This window comes from Ambystoma mexicanum, chromosome 9 (assembly GCF_040938575.1).
Source record: "Ambystoma mexicanum isolate Mex_15411 chromosome 9, UKY_AmexF1_1, whole genome shotgun sequence".
Taxonomy (NCBI): Eukaryota; Metazoa; Chordata; class Amphibia; order Caudata; family Ambystomatidae; genus Ambystoma; species Ambystoma mexicanum.
This window is the reverse complement of record NC_090931.1, coordinates 953,138,369-953,162,095: the sequence shown is the minus strand read 5'-3', so window position 1 is coordinate 953,162,095 and position 23,727 is coordinate 953,138,369. Positions and strand designations below refer to the sequence as shown.

General features: G+C 43.2%; 1 protein-coding gene across 1 annotated transcript in view; it reads right to left on the bottom strand.

The window, feature by feature from the left end:
• Positions 1 to 23,417, bottom strand: part of CHRNA1 (cholinergic receptor nicotinic alpha 1 subunit) — a 110,266-nt gene extending 86,849 nt beyond the window's left edge. Inside the window, exons 1-3 of the mRNA XM_069616146.1 lie at positions 23,260 to 23,417; positions 16,319 to 16,464; positions 16,184 to 16,228 (exon numbers count right to left, since the gene is read on the bottom strand). Coding sequence (XP_069472247.1) covers positions 16,184 to 16,228; positions 16,319 to 16,464; positions 23,260 to 23,305 — 237 coding nt within the window. The 5' untranslated portion in view covers positions 23,306 to 23,417. The remainder of the gene's footprint in view (positions 1 to 16,183; positions 16,229 to 16,318; positions 16,465 to 23,259) is intronic.
• Between the last annotated feature and the right edge of the window lie 310 nt (positions 23,418 to 23,727).

The window sequence follows — 23,727 nt, the reverse complement described above, 5'->3', positions numbered from 1 at the left end:
TGATAATCTTTGCAGATCCCAGGCCTGGAGACGTCAGCTCTAGCCAACCACAGTTCAGTATCGTAGGGGTGGGTAGCAACAGGCAAGAACCAATGGTAAGACCCTCACACTGCAACATTGTTCGGGATGGACCAGGTCAGCCACCTGACATGCGAGGGCCAGTAGAGTAACTCATATAGAGGATTATATATGTTATTAGGCTCCTGATGGCCAATCCAGTGGGCCAATAGGTTTTCTGGAGAGGGGCCCAGGTTGTGATGTAACTATGATGCCACAGCATGACAAACCTGGCCTGCGAGCCAGAAGACGTTGAGATGTCTGTGGATTTCTTCTATCCTTGTACTGATTCCTGTTGGTTTTGGCTGTAATAAACCACAGTTTGAACTTGCTGTCTGGCTGGGTCTAAGTTCCTTTTTGGGGGAAAGTGTTGGGCCTTCCGAGAGTCCACAAACTTCTAGTAGCCCTCACACCTACCTGGATTGTCCCCAACAAGGTATACATGGGGGATGTGTGTCAATCTGCTTTCTATCAGTTTGGCACAGAAATTTGGGAGTATGTTATCCATAGGGATGAGACAAAGATCTGATAGACCACAGCTCTTTGGGTTGGATAAGCCACTGATGTCGGTGAGTGCAACAGGGCTAAAGAGGAGAGCTTAGTTGTGGCTCGGTCAGTGTTAATGTGCTAACGGCTAGACCTGAGGGGCCATCTGTGGGGGGGGGGGTTATGTGTGTAGTGTCAGGTGGTAGGAGACCTTAGAGCAGAGTCAGTTAGTCGGGGGAAGGCAGCAGAAAATAATATCCAATATTTTTAGGGTCTCAGAAGACTGAGGGAGACAGCCCTCTGATAGGCACTAAGCATAAATGAATACTCAATGAATACTGTACACTCTCAGGGAAGCAGGGTATCTGGAAGGGATGGGCAAGCCTTAAAATGCTCAACTCGAATGCTAGTTCGAACCTTTGAAAAAAAGGTCTGAATCAGCCAGATCCATTCGATCCTCCATGGAGACAGTCAAATCAGGTTGAGTCAGTAAATGCTCGAATCGCTTCAACCCACTTCAAGCATTAGGGTTCCTTGGCTTGAATTTGGTTAAATATTTTTTTTAAATCCTTATGGATTTTAAGAAAGGATGGGGAAGATTCTCAAAACCTTTTTTGGTGCAAGTGATGAGCTGCACTTGCGCATCTTCTCGCTTGCACTAAACATCCTTGTGCCCTATTCTCAAAGGGTTTCCGAATGTGCACCTCATAGATGAAGACATTCAGATTCCCTTTTTTACCCCCTTTGCGCTTTTGCACAAATAAGGAGACATTTCTTTGAATTTCCTAATGCTCCCCACATCCACAAATGCAATGCTCTTTGCAATATGTAGAAAATAGTTATGTTATGTCATGTTATGTTAAATTGACTTATACTGTGCACCATTACCATTTGCAGGGCCTCCAGTCACTTTTCCCTGCACCTATTTGAAAGTGGAAAGTGAGGAAAGCAGTTTGGCTGTGGACGTTCTCTAAGTCATTTCTTTGGTGCGCCGTGCCTTTAAACCACCTGGAAGCAGTTTGGAGATCTACTGACAGTCTCCTGAAAAGGTGTCTTGCGTGCGAAGCGTGGAAGTGAGAAAAGCAGTTTGGCAGTTCGGCTGGCTGGCATAAGGAGACAGGACATAGAACTGTAAGTGAGAAGTAACCCCGCCAAATCCTTCTGAAACTTTTATTTTATATATGGCAAAATGTATAAATTGCGAAGTAAAACTGCTGTGGAACCTCAGATAACTCTGATATTGTTAGTTGCAGCTCTGTTTCAACCAAAATATCCCCTTAGGGAAGATAGCGATTCCCAGAAAGTGGTTACCCAGTTGGTACATGAACGAACTGGGTCTCCTTCACTGAGAAACAAGGAACTCTTACCTGCGTTTGCTCCTCATAAGTGTTGGGATGGAAATTAGTATATCCCACCCACCTAGGAGCTTTCAAGTAAGGCGGACCCCCTACGATGTGATATAATATACAAGGGGGAGCAATTTGCATCACTGGGCAACATGAAGAGGCCCTGCAGTGCTTAGAAGTAGATGACTGACATTAGAAAAACCCGTAGCCAGTGACTCCATTTTGTACTAGGCCCAGAAGGGATAACACTACAGGCCCCGTGTTCGTTCCCAAGGCCCAATATTCTGTGCTAACACACTGACTCTGCACAAGCCCTGTTCTCATGGAAGTCCATTTCCCTTCGTCCCTCCAGTGTTGCGATTATTCAGTATCTTTTAAAAGAATGCGGCCTGCAAGAGCGTGTGTCAATACCATTCATCTCCACTAAACTGCCATTAGGCCTCTGGCCCTGACCTAGCAAGGCCGAAGCCCGCCTCACACCACTGGCTCGACCCCCACACCTTTTCATTCTTGATAAGCAAGAGACCCTCAGGTCCTAACCCCCATAAAGAGTCCACCAAAATATCCAAGCAGATGCAACTGTATTTCTACTTAATAAACAACACGCTTCTCTTGTAACACAAGGTACCAGAAGGGATAAATTAGAGATCAAACCAAAAGGGGGGGACGTTGGGTGCGGGAACTGCAGTATCAATGAAATTCTGGATGTGTGGGTCAGCACGACTGTATTTTATCCTCCCTTCACCCTGGCATCATTTCCTGTGCCGCCCAGGTGATTGCCATAATAAGTGAATATTCCGTCTTAGCTTGTTTAGTTTAGATAGGAACAATGTATTTTATGTGTGCCCTGACCTTCACCACGAGGGTGAGCCCAGCTGTACCCACATGGATCCAGACCGACGGGGAAGAGCCAGCCAATTACTGATTGGCATCCCCCATGGATACATGGAGCAGGCCCATGTATATGATCTCAACAACCAGTCGTGCACGTTTCTACTGTATATAATGATGTCACTGATGACGCTGTGTACCTTCTTAAAGTGTTGTTCATGAAGATTTTTACAGAGCGTTCTCAACAAGAGTCCTTTCTTGATACTTGTATTCTGTGAATAAACCTTGTTATCCTTGCAATGCTATCTCCTGGCCTATTTCCCTAGTGGGTTATCTTTATTCTGGAGTATGCATAAAAAGGGACTTGCCTTCATAAGCAAGCACCACTCGTCGTTAGTATTGTCGCTGACCTACAAAATACTGAAACGCACTTGCCTACGATTTGTTCAGATGCAAGTAGAAACAAAAAGTTTCTTTGTAATGACAAGCTCTTCATTAGTGATAATAACCAGCAGCAAGTTGATGGCACTGAGTGCGTTAGAGCAGAAGCTCGTGCAGAGTGCCCTAAAGCAACTAGCTGTGGAATTGTTGCAGCAGAGTTGGCATACGAAACCCAGCTAACCTTTTCTTCTGTGCCAGGGTCAAAAAGACCTCACCTAGGGTATGAAGAATCTATTCACAACGAGTGAGTAACCTCAAATAAATCAGGACATAGAAATGAGACTTGCAAAGATGCTCAGAAAGAGAAGGAAAATATAAATCAAATTACATTGATGAAAAAATCTAGTACAATTAAAAACACTACCGTACAATTAAAGATGCATGACTTTTATTGCACCGTTAGTACAAGTACAGAACTCCGACCATACCAGAAATCCCAACTGGAAAAGAGAAAAAGGGGAGAGGAGTGCTACATCATGGACAGAAGTCTTATAACCCTAAACGTGTCTATGATGCAGCAGAATTAAGATCTTGGTGATGTAACGTACATTGTAAATTCATGGAATCATAAAGAGGTACAAATGGAGCAGAGTGATGGGTCTAAAGAAGGTGAGATAGACCTTAATGATCTATCTGCATTACTGTCAGGCCATCCAGACAGTAATAATTTCTCTCTGCAAGGCTTGTACCATACTCTTTGTGAGCTTGACGACAATGTTAGATTGCCATCCCCGTCCGTATCTGCCATGAACATGGTTCTTTCTTCATTTGTTACTTTATACAACAATATTAAGCTGGAATTAGCTGACCACTCGTTACAACTTAGTGAAGTAAATGTTGCTCTGAAAGAGATCTACAAAGTTTTGAAAGGATCCATCTCAGAGGAGTGAACCCAAAAACAATCTTGGTTGTATCCTCACTTCGATGCCGAAATTAGATGCCACATTAATATCTGTGCACAATGACTTTGTTAAAATTAATAGTAAAAATTAAGTAAGCGAGTCCTTGAATTTGGAGCTGGTACATATGCAACGAATTGTGAAGGTAGTCTACTGCCTGTCGGTGAGAAGGGAGATGATCAACGAAATACAAGTGAGAACTTGAATCTAGTAGGAGACAAGACGTCAGTGACTGTCCAAGCTAAAAGATTACCAACTGTACTTTTTGAAAATTCACTGTACAGACCAAGAAAGGAAATAAATAAATCAAAGGATGGCCGGAAAAATAAGAGGAACACAAGAAAATGTCTTAGAAATGTGTACCTAGAGGAGGAAGTTGCAGAAACACATTGGGATAAGAAGTCTTTTGGAATAGAGGAGAAGTTAGAGGGAAGTACATTTGATACTCAGTTGCATGTCAAAAGTGGATGTAAGATCTCCATTACAGAAAAGCAAAAAGATATAATCTTAACAAAATGTACTATATCTACTCAAACAACTGATCAGAACTTAGTTAAGCTTGATAGATTACAACTTGCCATACAGAAGAATAACAAACTGTGACATAGCAAGATCTAGCGCAACAAGCCCAACCAGAAAATACAAATTCAATTTGCAATATGTGCTTGTCTAAAAAAGATCCAGTACTAAGAAGTAGCATCATAGAAAGAATGCAAAGAGTTTCCTAGTCATATAGTGAAAGTGATATGTCCTCTTTGGAAAACAACAAATTATTTCCAACATATGCTGAGATAACAGCTAGAGATGCCTATTCTTCCCAGTTATCTATGGGTCACTTACAAATTGCGACTGTCTTTAATCCGCAAAAAGCACGGAAGAGCCTGTAGAATTTTGATACCTCTTGCCCATCTAAAGAAAGAGACCAGATAAAACCTAATATTTCTCGGAATAAGAACCTTAAGAATTCATTGGGCAGCGAGGATATACCTACTTATTTAACTGTGGAAATTACAGGCCAACCAGACCCAATGATCCTCTTGAATAAGAAAAACATTTTGACCCTTTTCCACAAAGTGCCAAACTGGCGATTATTGGCTTCAAAAGATATAACATCAGTATATTTTTTAATGACTATCATACAGATATTGTCGAATTATGTATTGGATACAAAATTATAGCAGGTCTGTTGTTTGAGGAAGCTGAAGCTATACACCAAATGGGCTATGATATTTATCCCTCAAAATATAGAAAATACATCACAAAAGAGCTATGCTAATTTGGAATGAACTACCATATTTAATGAATGTAAGGACCATTTAAAGATCCTTTGCACTAATAATACAGAGGGAAATTGTAAAGTCCCAGTGGAAAGCATAAATAATGTTAAAAAATCAGAGGCACATGGTGACTGACTTTGGCTTCTGAAAAATGTAACACCTGTAAGAAATTGAGAAACCAAGGAACAGAGCTTTAGCTGATGGTTGTGTTACAAAGAAACAGAACATTTTGAGCTGGAACACTAGAGGATATCATAGATTTTTTAATAGTACCAAGGGACCACATTTGTTAGCAAATTATTCTATGATAATTTTACAGGAGGTGTGGTTAAGAGAACAGATTGATATTGATGGCTTTACTGTTAACCTACAACTGGCTTTAAAAGGGAGCAGTGGCTGCCCGTATGGTGGCCTTTTAGTTGCAATAGATAACATTATTTTGTAAAAAGTGGACGATCTAAAGCTATGTTTGGTATTTTAGCATTGTTAGTTATTTTCAAAAGAAATAGTGGACATAATCCATTATTACTGGTGGATTTATACTGGAGAAATCAGATTGTTCCATGGACATTGACGTTTGATTAAATAGATGTAGAGCGGTGTATAATGAAGGCTACAGCATGTAGGGCACCTGAACCTAATGGTTATTAGTAATGCTGCATTGAAAAGTGAAGTGAATCTAAGTGCCAAAGTATTGATCATGTTGTTTAGGAATATTTTGCAAACCAGGAGTACCCCTCCTTCATGGAATGTATATGTTGTGGTCCCAATATTTAAGAAGGATGATAGGTCTGATCCAGTAAACTATAGGCCTATCGCTCTTCTTGATGCAGATAGTAAATTTGTGATAGTGTGGTGTTCAAGTAATTAGAGAAGTGGGCCTTTGGTTCAGGACACCTTCAGAAAAAACAATTAGGTTTCTGCAAAGGAATGAATACTGCTCTTTGCAGATTTTTACTGAATTATCGACGTGAAAATGCGTGGCAGAGAAAAGCACCTGCACTCTACATTGTCATGATAGATTTGAATCAAGCATTCGATATTGTTAACTGCTTGATCCGAATGCAAAAATTGGGAATTACACCTTCTCTTTTGGCAATAATTAGATATTTACATAATAATACTATGCTTCAGGTTGGAATGAACAGTCAGTGCGCACTCAGTGAGGAGAATCCCACCTCACAGGAATTGCGTCAGCGATGTATACTAGCGCCCTGTCTCTTCAGTCTTCATCTGTCGGATTTATCAGATGCATTAAATGAGATGTCTCTGGCAAGACCAAAAATCCATAACCTGGTGGTTACATGGATGGCGTATGCAGATTACCTAATATTAGCCGATTTAACGCCTTTGGGCCTGCAGAGACTGATAAACACCACAGTAGATTAAGCGATGAAAAATGCCCTCGCCATTAATGTGAAAAAATCCTAAATAATCAGATTTAATAGAAGCATTAATCTTCCATATCACTTTGGATGGTTTATTAATGGTTCTAAATGATTACCTGTAAAAACTGTGAAATACTTTTGTTTTTATTTTGGGGCCTATTTGAACAAAAAGTTGATAGTAGCCCGATTAAAGGCCAAGATGGAGCAATTTAGTTCTTAGATAGGGAAAATGTATGAAGTATATTGCAGATTCACAATTTGCCCCCTAATAGAATTTTATAAACTGAAGACTGTCCTGGCCCTCCTCTATAGCATGGAAGTGAAACATCAGTGCAGAGATTTTAACTCGGACTACTTGGAGGGAGGAAATAAGCGCTTAATTTCCCTCATTGTCCCCCAATAATGACCCTTAGGATTGAACTGGGTCTGACTTCACTAAATGGGTGTTTTAAATGGAAAATGTTATTGTTGTTTCATAAAGTGTTGATGCCTACTGCTCAGACCTTTTTTGCGAAGATTTAAATGATATTATACTCTATAATGAATCCCCTAGTTTAATGGATTTTAGAATGTATGCTGAAGGGATTTTAGGAAATATTGGATTTACAAATGAAGATTTTATTACTGGTACATCATTGTGCAAGAGAATTTTAATTGAAAGGATTGGACATCTACGACCGGGAAAATGAGAACATATACGTTGCATCAAAGTTTCCCTATTTTACATAAACCTCTCGGTTTGTTACCTGGTTATTTATGTCAATTTCTGAATAGGCATTGGAGGGATCTATTTCTTAGATTCAGATTGAATATTACTATGACCCAACAAATCCATTCTATTCGAAGTAAGCAGGGAGAAATATTGGATCATTGTAATATTTGTAAAAATTAAAAAGAAGTTCAAACCTTAAAACATCTCCTAACTAAGTGTTCTGCATTGTATGAATTAAGACATGCAATGTGTAAGCGATTTTTGTCCATGAGGAAAGCTGGCTCGACACAGAATATCTTTGGTTAAGAGCAGCTAGTGGACATGAGATGATGCTAACTATTGAGCGGCTAAAATTCTTAGTGAAGCTAAAATTGATAATTATTAATTAGTAAATATGTGACAGTGATTTGTGTTTTATATAATTATGTATTGTATTGGTGATTTTTTTATGCTGAATGTTTATGTTGGATTGTGTATGTATGTGAAAGGTTGTTTTGTCAACCAACACACATTATCAATAAAATAAAAAGAATAAGGGCATGTGAAATGCTGTCCCACTTGTATTTCTATCCCTCAAATAGTCATTGTGAAACATGCTCCCAATACCTACATATTTGCTGGGAACCTGTTATATATTAGAGTCAAGAGTACACCCCTGACACTAAAGTATGCAAGAGGGCTGGCTAGCGCATCATTTGTGCTGCCGCTCAGCCCCATTGACACTCACAGGTCACCTTTATGGCTAAGACGATCTTTGCATTTCTACAATGAATGCAAATGAAAAACGTGCATCATCTGCGCTTTTTTCATTAGTGTTTATTTGTATGTCCCTATTGTATTAATCCTAGGAAAGTGGTCACCTATCCTAGAACTCAGTATGATCCAAGAGCTGTATTTTAGCGGAGACGAACCATCAAACACTCATATCTAAAGGAGTGACTAGAATTCTGTGTTAAAGTTTCAAACCATTCTGAGCCTCAGCTCCAAATGGCTGGAATATTTAGAGCTGGGAGAGAGAAAGAGAGAAAGAGAGAAAGAGAGGAGAAAAAGAGAGAGAGAGAGAGAGAGAGAGAGAGAGAGAGAGAGAGGGGGGGGGGTAGGGTTGATAGCAAGTTACTTCTGTGATATTTTGATATCCGGGAATGTAAGCCATTGATAGACACACAGGGCAACCTTCCACCCATAAATCTTGTAGATGAACCACCTCCAATAGTATTTGGGATTGGGTGTCCCCCGGTTGAATCACTAAGGCCTTTACAACCTGGTTGGCGGTGCAAACATGACAATACGGTTCAAGATTAATGATGCAAAAGCCTGGAGAGGCAAAACGATTTCTGAAAGTTCAATTCAGTCAGAGGATTACTCCCGACTGGTAAGGTTCCACGTCCATTGGACTGTTTTTCTTCTTAGGGTTGCGCCCCAACCAATCCTGCTCACTTAAATTGTGGTTACAAGGGCCAAAGAACGGTTTACATGAATTTCCTTTAGAATCTTCATCATTCTGAGTTACCACTGCATGGGCATTTGGAGAGAAGCATCCATTAGTGTCTTCAAGGAGCAAACAAGAGATTCTGGAGACCAGGAATTCCTGACGCATTTCATTGGGGGCTTGCGATGTTAATGTGCTCAAGGCACTGAGAACTCAGAAGCAGCCACCTCCCTTTTACTGTACCCAGCAACAAAGCCTTTAATGATAAAACAGTTCACAGTCAACTTTGGACAACCCAGGATGGAGGAAAGAACTCCTTGAAGTGGACAATATATAATATTTGACCTATTGTTTCCAATTCCTGAGTATGAAGAATATGGGATTTCTGGAACATCACTAGCCAGCCTGAACAGTCCAAAAGTTGCAGAAGCCTTTGGGATTGGGACATAACTAGATGTTGGATGAAGCATGAATAGCCCAATCATTCAGCTACGGATTGTTGTGAATTCCTTCTGAATGAAATTCATCATCCAGAGCGCTCAGAAGTTTGAGGAAAATCCACAGAGCACACTTTAGTCCAAGGGGAAGGACTCAACATTGTTAGTGTTGATTCCATATTAAAAGTCCTAGAAATATGTGTTCTAAGATAGGGAACTCAAAGTAAGTGTTCTTCAAATCTACATAGTTTATGAAGAGCCCCCAGGAATAAAGTCGACAAATATATATGGGATGAAGGGTTCTGGTCTCTGGACAAAATAAAAGAGGACTCACGGCCTTTTACAGCCTGGGAACAAAGGGAATTGCTTTCTTTGCAAGCAGGTCTTTTATGCCAGAATGTTAAATGCGAGGCTTTCACCAGATTTCTACACACTGGACTAGTCATGAACAGGATCAATGAGGGGGCGAGTGCCGCTAAATTCCGGCTAGTGTTTAAAGGTGTCACTAGCCCCTCTCCCAATAGATAAGTAACTGAGCTAATGATATCTATAGTTCAAATTAATGTTGCCTTTTTCTTACTGGTACACCACAGTACAGTGTTTTGTATTCAACCTATACAATGCACATCAAAAGAGTTTCTTGATAGTAAATTGCTTTAAACATATATTTCATTGAATTATGCACATCAAACTTCTACACAAATCACAACTTATTTATAGTTAAGCATAGGGGTATGCGTTCTGTCAGAGCTGTGTATGTGTAACAATATATATAAGGTAATGGGATGCAATAGCCATGGAATTTCTCATTTTAAACAGTAGAAATAATGAAATTCTAAATGCATCTATAAAATGAAAATGAAAGTTTCCATCTCTGAAATCTTTTTGCCTAATCAGGCTAGTCAACCAGATTATAGGCCATCAGTGATATCTGACCCTATGGCCTTCTTGTTGGGTCATCTTTGTGTGCTCTTTTATTATTTGTATTTATTATTTGCTTGTTAGGCGCTTATAGAATTAGAATATACTGTTTCAAAGCGCCCACAGGGCAGGGAGGGAGTGAGGGAGCGCGGGAAATACATTACAACACAATATTAAGTGCAGAGGGGGAAGAGGAAGAGGGACAGACCTACTATGCTTTGAGTGTTCAGAACGTGCAAGTGCAGAAAGATAGAAGGAAGAGAGGGAAGTGCTGGGGAGACCGAGCTCATGGGTGAGCCATGGACGAAGTGCTAGGAATGTTGAGTGCTACACAGACTGGGCCATGGGAGGTGTAAGTGCGAGTCTCCAGAGCGGAGAGTGTGCGGATGCAAAGTGCTATGGATAGACAGGAGCTGGGAAGAATTGGTGTGGGAGGTCAAGACCCCGAAGATGCATAAGGCCAAGGACACCGATTCAGCAACTGTGGGACTAGCAGAGGAGAAAAGAAGGGAAGGAGGAGGAAAAAAGGAAAGTCTTGAGCTTCCGGAATTTTAGAAGATACTGCTCAAGGCGCAGAGGGAGGGTGAGTTATTCCAAAGGAGGCAACCCGCAGAGGAAAGTGAGCGACCTCCTGCCCTCTTTTTAGCAAAATGCTTTACACACAAAGAGTTGGTGCCAGAGGAGCGAAGTGATCTAGTGGGAGAGTATTTAGTGAAAAAAGGTTGAAGATAGTGTGTTCCTCGGGCCCAGACAGCCTTCTGGATGATACAGAGGGATTTGAATTGAATCCGTGCAGCAACTGGGAGCCAGTGAAGACTTTTTAGTGCTGGAGAGATGTGGTCCCTGGGCTTAAGGCCAAGGATAAGTCTTGCTGCCCTATTCTGGGTAAGCTGAAGGGGTCACAGGGTGGAAGAAGGATGATTCAGGAGAAGGCTATTACAGTAGCCAAGTCTAGAGAGAACTAGGGCTTGAGTCACATTGAGCCTCTGTGGGAAAGTGAGAAAAGGTAGAATTCCTTTGAGAAGGAAGAGCTGATAATTGGACTTCTTGTGAATGTCCTGAGTGCCAGGGAGGAAGGAGAGAGGGGAGTCGAAGATGACTCCAAAGTTTCTAGCTTCAGTTGAAGCAGCAGGGGGAGGGCCCAATGAGGAAGGCCAAAGAGAGGGGAAGAAAGAGGGAGCAGGGGTCCCAATGGGAAGGGACTGCCCTCTCTATTTGTCTCCCTGTTGCTGTGTTCCCTTGTTATATTCATGTACATCCATGTCATGTTACCTGACCTGCCTTACCCAATTGGACGAAAAATCAAAATACCAAGCATCACTAGCCTCACAACATATCCGACATAGTTCACTAGTTACTTATTGTAACATATTTTTTCCTGTAAGCATACTTCTGCCACTCTGACAAGCTGTAGTACTATTATTTGCCGAATTTTCTAACAGGTGCTTTGATCCTTTGATCCTGCTGTTTTGTGAAGACCTCCAAAGCATGGGTGTCATTTGGCGTCGCCAGGGGTCACAGCTGTGACCCCCATGGCAATGCATTAAAAAAACAGAACAGAAAAAAAGGAAAAGAAAAGGGGAAAAAAAGAACGTAATCTCAACGGCTGCCTCCTGTTCCATGGCTGCCTCCTGTGCTGCAGCGGCACCCTGGGACCTGTGCTTTCAGAGTTCTGTAACTTTTCGTGGTTGACTAGCAACCACGAAAAGTTACAGAACTCTGAAACTGAAACCAAGAGGCTGAAAGACTGTGGGAGAGAGGTTGGTGTGGTGAAGAAACACGAATGATGGGCAAATGCAAGTTGTCCCAGGCCATGTTGGGGATGAGCCTGTGCGGTGGACAGTAGGCATGTTGCCATGCAGTCGCTGATTATCTGTCATTATTCAAAACGTACTGAGAAAGATGTCGCCGTTGGGGGTGAAAGGTAGACGGGTGTGCCAGGGTTTTTCAATGGGATGAGCAAGGGCTCTGAGAGTAGCCGCACTATTTGAAAACATGTGTCTATTTGTTTTTTGCTACTTGAATTGTCTTTGGTGCTTAAGACGGTCAGTGATGTGCAACTTGACACTGTCAGATCGACAAGTTTGTTTTCATTGGTTTGTTGGTCCTGGCTTAATCTTCAATAAAAATCCAATTTGCAAAACATTCTTTGGGATACGAAATGCAAGGTTTTTCTTGGTTTTGTTCAAGAATATATGTCTTATCATATCTGCAAAACAATAAACTAAACTGAAACTAAAGAGAGCATGTGTGGGTGTGAATGAAGGAGAGGGACTGCCACTGGTCACCGGGCACCTCGCCAGAGCTATTGAGTGGCAAGCTATGACATCACAGAATTGTCCTAATATACCTTTCTTTAAGACACTTAAATTAACAGGGGTGAACTGGCAACCAAAAGATGCCCTGGAAATAAAGTTAAAAGTGGCCCCATATTACACATTTTCAGCAAGCCCAAACCTTCTCCTATCTGAAAATGTGGAAATAAAATAGGTCACCACACAAAAGAAGCCCAGGGTGCGGAGGCATACTGGGAAATCTCCAGAGTTCCCAATAGTGCAGTCCACCCCTGAGTGAGAGAGATACAATGAAATATTAAATATTTTCAAAAGAATAGACTACCATACATTTTAATTAGCATGTAAGTGTTTAATTGTTTAATTCTCTAAGCATTTATCTCAAATAACGATGCTCCAAACGTGTACAGTAATAACTTTGTTATACGGGAAGCTCCATTAACTTGCACCTGAATTTGCCCTTAATACAAGCATTCTTGGTGGAAAACTGATAGATAAGAGAGCAGAGAGTACTGGATGCCAAACGAGTCCATGTGGTAATGTGCCAATAAAGATAGCAGACATCCAGGATGCCTTTATCTGGCATTCACTCTCTAATCCTTCCACTTCACCACTTGGGATGCCTTGTTTTACTTGCAAATGGTGTTATCTGGCAGTTCTGGTTGCCTGTGGGAGCTGAGCAAAGATGCTCTTGCTACACTAAGGTAATATGTTATTGAAATCCATTTCTCATGTTATGTAACAATCATTATTGTTAGTGTTCGCACAATTTATTTATTTATTTATTCATATTTGTTGAGCGCACAACAGCCCGAAGGCATCGTGGCGCTTGTTACAGCTGGTGATAATGGCTTAGTTACATAAAGTGCATCAACATGGCTTCAACATGGCTTAGTACCGTGCATCAACATGGCTTAGTACAGACATAGGGCCTCATTACACGGTAGGCGGTAAGGGTTTACCGGTACCGGTATTTTACCGGTACCGGTAAATCCTTACCGCCTTACTACGAGGTCCCTTTGCGGGTTGGGGAATTTAACGCCTGCTTTTTGCAGGCGTTAAAAACCAACCCGCAAAGGGACCCAGGGAGCTAATTACGGTACCGCAATTTGCGGTGCCATAATTAGCGCCTTCCCCATTCCTATTATGCCCTATGGGGCAAAAATGGGAATGGGGAAGGGCAATGGTGGAAGGGGGAATTACCGCCCCTCCAACCTTGGAATGGGGCGGTAATTCCCCTTTCCACCAAGGCGGTGCCGGTATTTTACTGGCATGAACCATGGCGCTAATTGCGCCATGGTTCACCGCCTACCGTGTAATGAGGCCCATAGAAAGTTAGTTGAAAAGAGCTGTTTTTAGATTGTTGTAAATTCACAATGTTGTAAAGCTTTGAATCAAGTTACTACCTGAATGTTTCTGAAGTTGTCATGGTAGGATCAAGAAAATATAGAGTCTCATTATGTCTTAAGAGTGATTTCTGTGCTGGAATACTGATGCTGTTAGTTACCATTACTGTTGGTGGTACTTCCAAAACATCCACTTAATTACCGTTTTACCTCTTGTACAGTGGTGGCGCTATTGGTATTTCTGGAATACCACCAGAGGGACTGCAAAGATGTACCTTGGTGATTTTTGTTCTATTAACTTCCATCATCATTTTGATGGTGGAAATGGTTAGTGTTTAGTAATAATTCATGTCACTATTATACATTTCTGAATCCACAAAAGCATCATTGCTGACTCTTGTATTCATGACATAGGAAAGTTGGTCAGAGAGTGGTATAATGAGGCAGCCCTTCTCAAGGGCATGTGCCTGTCACAGTGTGCCTTTATCATTCCCAACTGGTGAGCCCCAGAGCCCCGGGTAGCAGAAACACCCCTTTAAGGTAAAGGGTGTTAAGAAGGACCAAAGCTGCACGTATTCAGACTCAGCCTCTTACCATGAAAAGAGACTCATTACGAGGTTGGAGGTAGCCTTGCTCAATGGGAATCGGGATGCCTGTAGTACTGGCACGGTTCATTACCGTGCCAGTGCTACAGGCTTGCTCTGCTATCGGGTGCCTACCATACCACCAGGGCTGGCCTGGCGGTATGGAAGGCACCCGCGCGCACAGCTCGGAGTTTGGCGGCCCAGTAACAACGGTACCGGCAAGCATACCGGTACCATTTGTTTCTGGACTCCCAACCTTGTAATGAGGCCCACTGTGTCACTTTCATGTCATGAGCATAAATCATCCCTGCAGCTCAAACACTGGCTCTGTTAGTTTGTGTTCACCAGCAGCTCTGCCGAGGAAAAGCACTCTGAAAGACAGCATCAATAGACTGGGGGTCATTCCGAGTTTGGTGGTATCCTGCCAGTAGTTCTGACGGGATACCACCAAATGGTATTACCGTTTCCGCCACCTGATATCCCTCACAAGTGGTGGAAATACTCGTAATTCCCTATTACATGACTCCATGGGGGAAATTTGCCGGTATTTCTGGCACCAGGAGTACCGGGCCAGAAATATTGGCTGTTTAACGCCAGTGGGGGCCTGAGTTACCTCCATTTCTTGGCTGGAGGTAAGTCATGCAACCCCTGCCAGTCCGGAAAAGTGCCAGTAGACGTTATTACCAGCACTTTTTTTCCATACCGGAAAACTTATAATGAGGCTCACTAGTGTCTCTAGAAAAGCAACAAACATTGACAGCCCCACTAAGGCAACACCATTTAAAATCACATATGGAAACAGCATTAAGTTTCCGCTCTGCTGTCCAGCCCACAACACTCCAAGTGGTATAATCTCAGACAAGGTTTTGGCTTCACTGCCGATCGTGCATTACTAAATGCAATATTTCTGTATCACTATTTAGTAAGTGTATGCGCACTAATAATTTATGTGTTGAATCCTAACCTATAGACTTTCATAGTTGTTTAAAGAGGAATAGAAGTAAATTCGTGAGATCAAGTTCAGATTTTTCTTAGCAAAGTTTGCTTCTCTAAATTCCACTTGGCTGCACAGAATCATGAGACAGCAACCTCTGGAACAGCCTCCCTGCTACTCTAAAACTTGAGGCGAACCATCTCCGGTTCCGGAAGCACCTCAAGACCTTCCTCTTTTCTTCTGGCTTCGCTCCCCCTCTCCCCTGCTGATCTGTTCTCTCTTGGCACTGTGCACCTGGCCACCCTCTGTCCTCCGGGCCCAGGTACCTGCTCACCCTGCCACCCTCCCCCCGCACTGCCTCCGGGCCACCCTTTGCACTGGGGTCTGTATCTGTACCCATACAGCACCCCCTTTTTCTTCCTGCACTTATCAGACCTACCCTGTCTGCTGCCTTAAACCTAGCACTTGCAAATTTCTGGCTACACTAAAACTGTTTGTTGCCTTTATTATTTATTTATTGTTATTTATCTGTTTCTCCTCTGCTTCACACTTTCCACTTCTCCCCCCTTCCATGCACTTTTCCCCTCCCCCTCTCCCATGCACTTGCGCGTTCTCAATGTCACTGGGCCTAGTAAGATTGCTGTTTTGTTCTCCCCTGTTCCCCTCCCTTGCCTTGTCGCGCTCTGAAACACTTGTGTACGAGCGCGATAGAAATAAAATATCAATATCAATATCAATGAAGTCACATGACACGGTGACTGCTTGGAGAGTTAGTGGCACATCTATTTTCACATGACAAACCTGTTTCAGCCGCACATTGGTAGTTACAATCTGGTTAACTTCATCCTAGAAGAAATGACAGAAATCATGGTCAGTTACTAGGGCAAGTAGGTTAGGGAAGAGCTCGCGAGACTGCCAAAGTGTGCACCCACATACCACATTAATGAGTTGAATAAGCTGAAGCCCAACTGTTACCACAACCGGGTCTTTGAAATTTTTCACAGGTCGAACAACCTTAGTGTAATTTTCGAACAGATCCGACACCAGGCGAGTTTCATCTTTGGAACACAATACAGGCAGTACTGGAAAATCAAAATACAAAAAAGCGCCATCAGCTGTTTCATACATTTCTCACATATGTCAGCATTGCCACGCATCATCATCATCGCATGTCTCACATCCCCTGCCCCCCAACACTTAAAAAGGAGAAGAGATCTGAATGCACCCAAATCATCACGAGGAGGTAGGTCCTGTATTCCTCAATCACGTACCCCTACCTAAATACCCTGCACTAATAATGCAAAAATAGTCATATGACTTCTTCTTATGACGCTCCATGCTGAATTGCTTCTGCTTTGGAACACTTTATTCTTTGGTGGTGATATCACCCATGATCTATTTTTCGACCTCAGAAGGATAAAGGGCTGAGTCAGCCCAGCTGGGAGTCAAGCATATGAATTGCAGGGTGACATCTGGGGCGAGCGCTTCACTGGCTAGGCCATCTTGCCAGCAACACTGGGAAAGGTAAGAAGCCCTGAGACCCCCGCCTACATTGGTGTAGGGATAAGAATATCTGCCCCATTTGGGCTGGTGGAAGAATTGATGCCACGTCAGATGCAGTGCCATTTCGGCGCCCGGATCCTTCTTCCAATTGTGAGATGAGGTGTCTGTACTGCCAACCTGCCAGCCTCTAGTGCAACCGATGCCAATAGATCACAACTCTTAAGATTAGCAGAGGAGTATTATTTCTATCAAGATAATGCACACCTCAAAAGAGGACTTCTAAAATTAACCATTTTAAAAAGAAGACAAACAATTGGATAGGTTTAGGGAAATTAATGAGACCTTCTTTGAAACTATCGCAAATATTTACAATACCCAGCTCACCCTGGAGCAAATCTAAAAATCTTTTGTAAAAAAAAATTACCAAATGGGATTGGAGTAATAACTGGACGCTAGTAACAGCTAATCCTCTTCTATGTGAAGATTGCAATTTCCTGCCACATTTGGAAGGCACGCACAAATACATTCTGAATTTTCCCCACAAAAAACAAATACACATCTTTTTTCAAATTTCGTCTTAATATGCTGGAAACTCTAGATGGGATATTATGGAATCTAAAAGACAATGCAGATAATGTCAAAACAATAAAGAAAATGCAATTCAATTTACGCATGGCAGGCAGCGTTTACAATGCAATCCTATGGAATCTGCCTGCTTTTAGCAGGGGGAAAAAGCAGGTGGCATGCATAGGAATTGAATGTACTGCTGGCGATAATGCATGGCAATGTGTACGGCATAGGGAATGAGGGCGCGGAAGCAGTAATTACGCTTTGTGGCTCTTCTATGCCATGAAAATCAATGAAAATATGGCGTGCCGTAAACAGCATTCACCCAAGATTTACACATGCATTGTATTCCATTCCATTATGAAAATGAGCCCCTCAGGGTACATCTCTATATTTATATATTTGTATTATTACTGTATGGTCGTTTGCAAGCAATTCTATCACAGAAGAACACATAGTATAGATTAAAAGGAAGACAATCAAATAATACAAATACTTAAATACATTACAAAAGGCCTCATATTTCTTTGCGTTGATTTGGCAGTATATCTGTAGAATCACCAACAAACCCGCTTACTGTTACCGCAATTTGGTGCTGTGGCATTACGAGGGAATCACAAGTCGTAGTAAGGCCGCAAATATCCCAATTGATTGAGTGTTTAGGACTATGTAGGGTTTTTTAGTGGTAAATCTGTCGAGTTTTGGAAGTAAGTTGGAATATTTTCCTCCACCTATTCTGCAGTCGGCAGCACTCCTTGTTCTGTGTTTAACAAGACCATGGTAGCGTCTTGCAACATTTCGCCCTTGGATTGGGCTGCAGATGAGCTGAAGCTAGTCTGGCTTATTTTATCTGGGAGCGCGCATGGAGCGTGCGCGCAAAGTGCTCCGCAAAGTGTTCTGCAGTCGGTAGTCAACAGGCAGAGGGAAGCGGGAAGCCATAGCTGGATCTGGAAAGTAAGCCTGTAATTTGTGCATGACACTTCTCTTTGACTTTCTGTAGCTTCTCCTAAGCCTACTAGATGGCGTGCAATTTACAGACCAACAGCTTCTCTGATAGGGGTACCAACGCGGAGGCTGTAATTGAATGTAACACTTTGGCTACATCGCTCCATGTGCCTAGACCAAAAACTAAAGAGAAAATGACTGACTACTTTGCACAACGGACTGACACAAGCACGTGTACTCCGGTGATGGGGACGGGTGATCCCATCTTGAATTCCTTCTTATTGCCATTAAATGACAACAATTTCCTCCTTAACCTGTGTCCTAGCTAGCAAACCACTATGATGCAATCTAATGTGGTTACCAGTGATGGTAACCTTGATGTTTCGAACATTAGCTTGTCGATAAAGTTATTTAACACGGGATCTGAGGTAAGCAATTTGAAGCAGACGCCTACCGATGGATTGATGAATCTGGATGGGAATGCAACCTCTAACCAACTTCTAATAGCACTCAAATGTTTAATTAAGTTATTCAAAAACACCAACAAGGTGCAAACAGACCAGTATGCTATGTTACACAATATTGTGGGTCTCTTCATTGAAGCCACCAACCGGTGAGGTGCTGGTATTTTGAATCAGAACCTTCCTGCTCCATTCTAAGGCCTGTCGCCTCAAGGAAAGTGCAATCCCTGACACGGGCTTATCTAGCAGAGGCGCTACGTTTGGATCTATGATGTCATTGTCCCGTAAGAGAGATGCTCCCCAAGTGGTGCAGGATATGTCCATACCATCCCATCCACTAGTAGCCAGAGGCCGGCCCTCTTGCCATCTTGGTTGATACCATAAATGCTACTTGTTGCAATTAATTGGCTGGAAAATAAGTGAAGAGCAAATGCTGCAAAAGGAAAGCAAAGAGGAGTAAGAGACCAAAACAACATCATGGAAATAATGATCTGAAAATTCAAATGAAAGGAAACAAGCTCCTGTTTCACACTGGCCCTTGATCCCATCTTGGGGCCAAAAAATGCTGAAGCTAGGGAAAAAGAGGAATAAACAACAAAGCAACAATATGGCAATCTGGACAAGTGGATTGTGAAGCAGCACATTACACACCCAGCATCTCCTGATGAGGAGGATGTTCTGGATTCCATCATATATGAAGGCCTGGCACTTTTTGAAGATAATGGGGAGGTGCATAAATCTGCCAGACACAGAGGGCTGTCTACCTATACTGAGAACAACTAAACATCCAGTCGCCACTCCTCTGGCACGGTGCACTCATCAAGATCACTCAGTTAATATCAAGGATGATTTTCAGCAAACTGTAGCTGCAAGGCCTCAAACTCATAGTATACTAATACAAGAATTGTTTGACCCCAAAGATGGAGGTACTTTGAATAGAGCTTACGCCCTTTCATTGCTACAGTTCATATCATCATTAAGAGTGATTGAATTGGCAGATGTTGCGTGATTTGAATACCTAGATAACAGCCCAGTCAAAAGGTCTGCCTTGCACTGTGTGTCCCCTCACATTGGCAACTTTTTAATGCCCTTTGCGAAGACTTCTTGAAAAAGGGCTACGGTTTGACTTAGTCCGAGGACATTATGGATAAATTGAAGGGTAGCGAACAGTTAAAGGTTACGGTCGATCAGAGTGGTCAATAGTTATAGCATAAGCGGTACATAGCAGCTCAATCAGCTTCTCGTGGGTCAGCTAGAGACTTGGACTGGTTACCGGGGGTTCTTCAACCCAAAATAGTGCAATACCCTAGCAATGCACCAAAGAATATGACTAGCTGCTCCAGGAACACTCGTGGCTACAGGAGGTTGATTCACAATGGAGAAGGAGATCAGCGATTGTTGTATGATGATGTGTCCCTGGTGCAAGAAAGTTGGCTCCTGAGTGAACTTTTGCTGGATGGGTACAAGATATTTTGTCAAAAAGCCACAAACGGATTAAAAGGGAGACCTATGAGGGGCTTGGTCATGGGCATTCCGAACTTCCTTAAGTGTAGTGACGTGACATCAGTTAAATTGCCTCCATATGTGCTGGCTGCTGAAGTAAGGCTCATTGATTTTCTCCATATGGTGATCATTAATATCTATGATCCACCTGGTGGTGGACAGACGATGAGTATTTTGAATATCCTTGAGGAAATCATTGAGACTTACTCCTCAGCCTAGGAGGAGGTTTTTATTTTAGTGGCTGGTAACTTTAATGCACAGAGCTGTGAGACTACAAATGGACCTTCAAGACTAGCCCTTCTGGTTGAGACTCAAACCCGGGATATAGGCTGGTAGAGAGAAACTCCAGAACCCCCCTTGCTTATTCTTATTAAGTAGCTTTGGGTTTTCACCCTAAATTACTAGGGTATTCCAGACGTGGGACCCTTGCTCACATTTGGAGAGGCACAGCGCCACCTCACTGACGAGGCCCAACCACGCCTAAACACTTGTCTGGGGTTGCTGTTGGTACTCTTGTTCAGAAGAGAATTGCATTGCATTTCTGTGCTGGACTGCCCTTGGGCAGGACAAAGACTGATATGTAGTGGACATTTCTCTTCTGTGAAAGGATGGTGAGCTAAAGACTCTGGTTGAGACTCTAACCCGGGATATAGGCCGGTTGAGAGACACTCCCAGGACCCCCCCCCCTTTGTTTGTGAATATCAACAGGCCACTTATGATGAAGCCAAATTCCGAACTGCTGGGACATGCTAAACCCTATGGCCCAGTCCTCCAATGATTAGCATTGCTTTGTGAAAGTAAATAGCCCCGGACAAGGGGTGAAAGAGGCAACTAATGGGCAAAAGGAAGGTGAAATAGCTATTCAGCCTCCTGGGCTCAGGGGAGTTGGTGGGGGCGGGTAGAGGGGACAAGACCCGCTGAAGATCTATCAGGTCTGATGGGGGTCCATTTCTTTGTTTGGAAGTCCTCCTTGCCTTACAGTTTGGAAAAGACAGGCTGATGCACCCGTGTAGTTTTTAAATTAATAATGAAGTCATAGAATGCAGTGGAGTGGTCAACAGCTGCAGATTATCAGTATGTGTGTGTCATAGGACTGCCAACATGGGGCAGCTGCTCAGAGGGCCCATTTCAAATGAAAAGGTTGAAAGGCCCAGACGCCATCCCTGTGTACGAGGGAATCGGAACCAATAATGCAACCTGTTTAATTAGCCCTACTCACTACCATCTTTCAAAACTCTCATCAAGCCGTCCTAAAATGTTCAGGCTGGCTCCGCCCCTGGATAAGCCACAGAATCTACATGTATGAAGAGTTCTAGGTACCCCAATATGGGCCCCAACAATTTCATTTGTTTTAAGGGTTGTAAATCGGAATCTCTTGAAGGCAGTCGCGTCGGTAAGGGGGTGTGGGGGGTGGCGTGCCCCCCTCTAAAATCCTGGGCCCCCCTTCTGCCCCCCACCTAAGGCAAGCAGTGATCGTGTTCTCTGCAGTGTTATTTACGACACTCACTAAGGCAAATGTCTGTACATCACACAGCAAATACTCTCCTTTTGTCTCAAAGCTAGCAGTGATCTTGGTATGCATTGTGGCATCAGTATGAACATGAGCACGAGCCACTTTTCAGGTGTTCCTGCCCGGCGTCTGCACAGCGACCTCCATAGTGTGCAGAGCAGCTTGCAGCTCCCCCCCTCCCCCCGCATCAGAATGTAGCACACGAAACTGCTAATTATGGGCCATTAGTCACTGAATGGTTTCGTGCCTAATTCTGATGGGGGGGTGCAGTGGGGTGTGGGTAGTTGGTGTGCCCAAAAGCCTCTCTGCAGTAGTGCTGTAACGTCACACATTACCTTTCATAGGCGGCCCCCCCACTTTTGTCTGTGCCCCCTCAGCTTTTGTGTTTGGACCCCCTATGTGCCCCTCCTAAATTTGATTCCTGGCAACGCCACTGCTTGCAAGTCCTGCGGAAATGTCACACGGAATGTTCAAAGCATGCAGGGAAACACGCAGTGCCCAGCCTGCGCTGATATCGTGCAATACCACACTGACCCCCCAGCATAAACACCAAGACCTCCAGTTGAAAGCGAATGACGCTGATAGGTTTGATTTGCTTTAAAGCACCTGAGGCTACATTCGGACATCTTCGCAGCTACATAATTAACAGGGGTTGCTATTGCCCATCTCAAAAGCAAACAAGCCTGGTTCTGCACAGAACCTTATTTGGGGAAGAAAACAAAATGAACCACACTCCATAATTCGCTTTGAAAAAAAATCCAATCGCCTCAGCCATTAGGAGGCTCTTATTACAGTGGTAGCATCCGCCACTTGCACACGGCGGAAGTGCAGTGCCCCGGGATCCGGTGTAGCGTTTCAGTCCCTGGGACGTGATCCTTGGTTATTTTCTAAATTCACGTTGTATTTCACAGGGCTGGTGCATAGTTTGGGGTCAAGCGTCATCTTTACAATCTCACAAGTGAATAGCCCTACATGCTTTCTCCGGAATATTTCAGTGAAACGTTGTTCGCCGTGCCAAAACGTTCCAGTCTCTCGCGTGGAGATTTAGCACGCACTATAAATAACGGATTCACGCGGGGCACATGTTGCTGTCCATCATTCCACTGTTTTTCCTCAATGCGGTGCACGCACTTACTTTCACAATGCGGATTACAATTATCATTAACAGCAGTAGGCATTCCACTTGTTTTTGACTGTACGCTTTCACTTGAGCTCTACAGCTCCCACAATAAAGTAAAGGTCAGTACGTAGCAACCCAGGAGAGGGAAAAGAAGAAAAAAAAACGTAGGATCCAACGGCCCCGGCTTTTCTCCAAAACAATTTGCTACATCACGGCTGTAGACCCAACAAGTTATGTATCGTTTTGGGACCTCGCGGTAATTACTTACCCGAGCAGGACAAGAAAAGGGCCGGCAGGAGTGCTGGTAACTGCATGGCTGTGGCGACTGTGAGGCGTCTCCTCGCCTCTGCGTGAAGTCTCGGAATGCGCAGGTCCTGTCAGAGGAGAAGGCAGCGCTGCCGTTTCCTGTCAGAGCGGGCGGGATGAAAGCGCAGGAGTATTGTTGTGCGTCACCTGTTCTTCGGTCGACAGCTGGTGGGTGACTGACTGAGCCCGAAGCACAAGTTACCAGTAGGGCACCGTTATACCACACAGGGGGCACCACACTCTTCAACCGAAGTTAGCCGATTTTACAAAACAAATGCCCAGGCTACTTCTCTACGGTGAAATTCAACATCCTCTGTTTCGTTCAATGCAATGCAACTAAGAAAAATCCCTTTCCTTCATGCAGAATAGTGTAAAGCACCCTGTCCAACGAGGTCAGTCAGAGCTTACACATTTTCCCTCAAGCATAAGA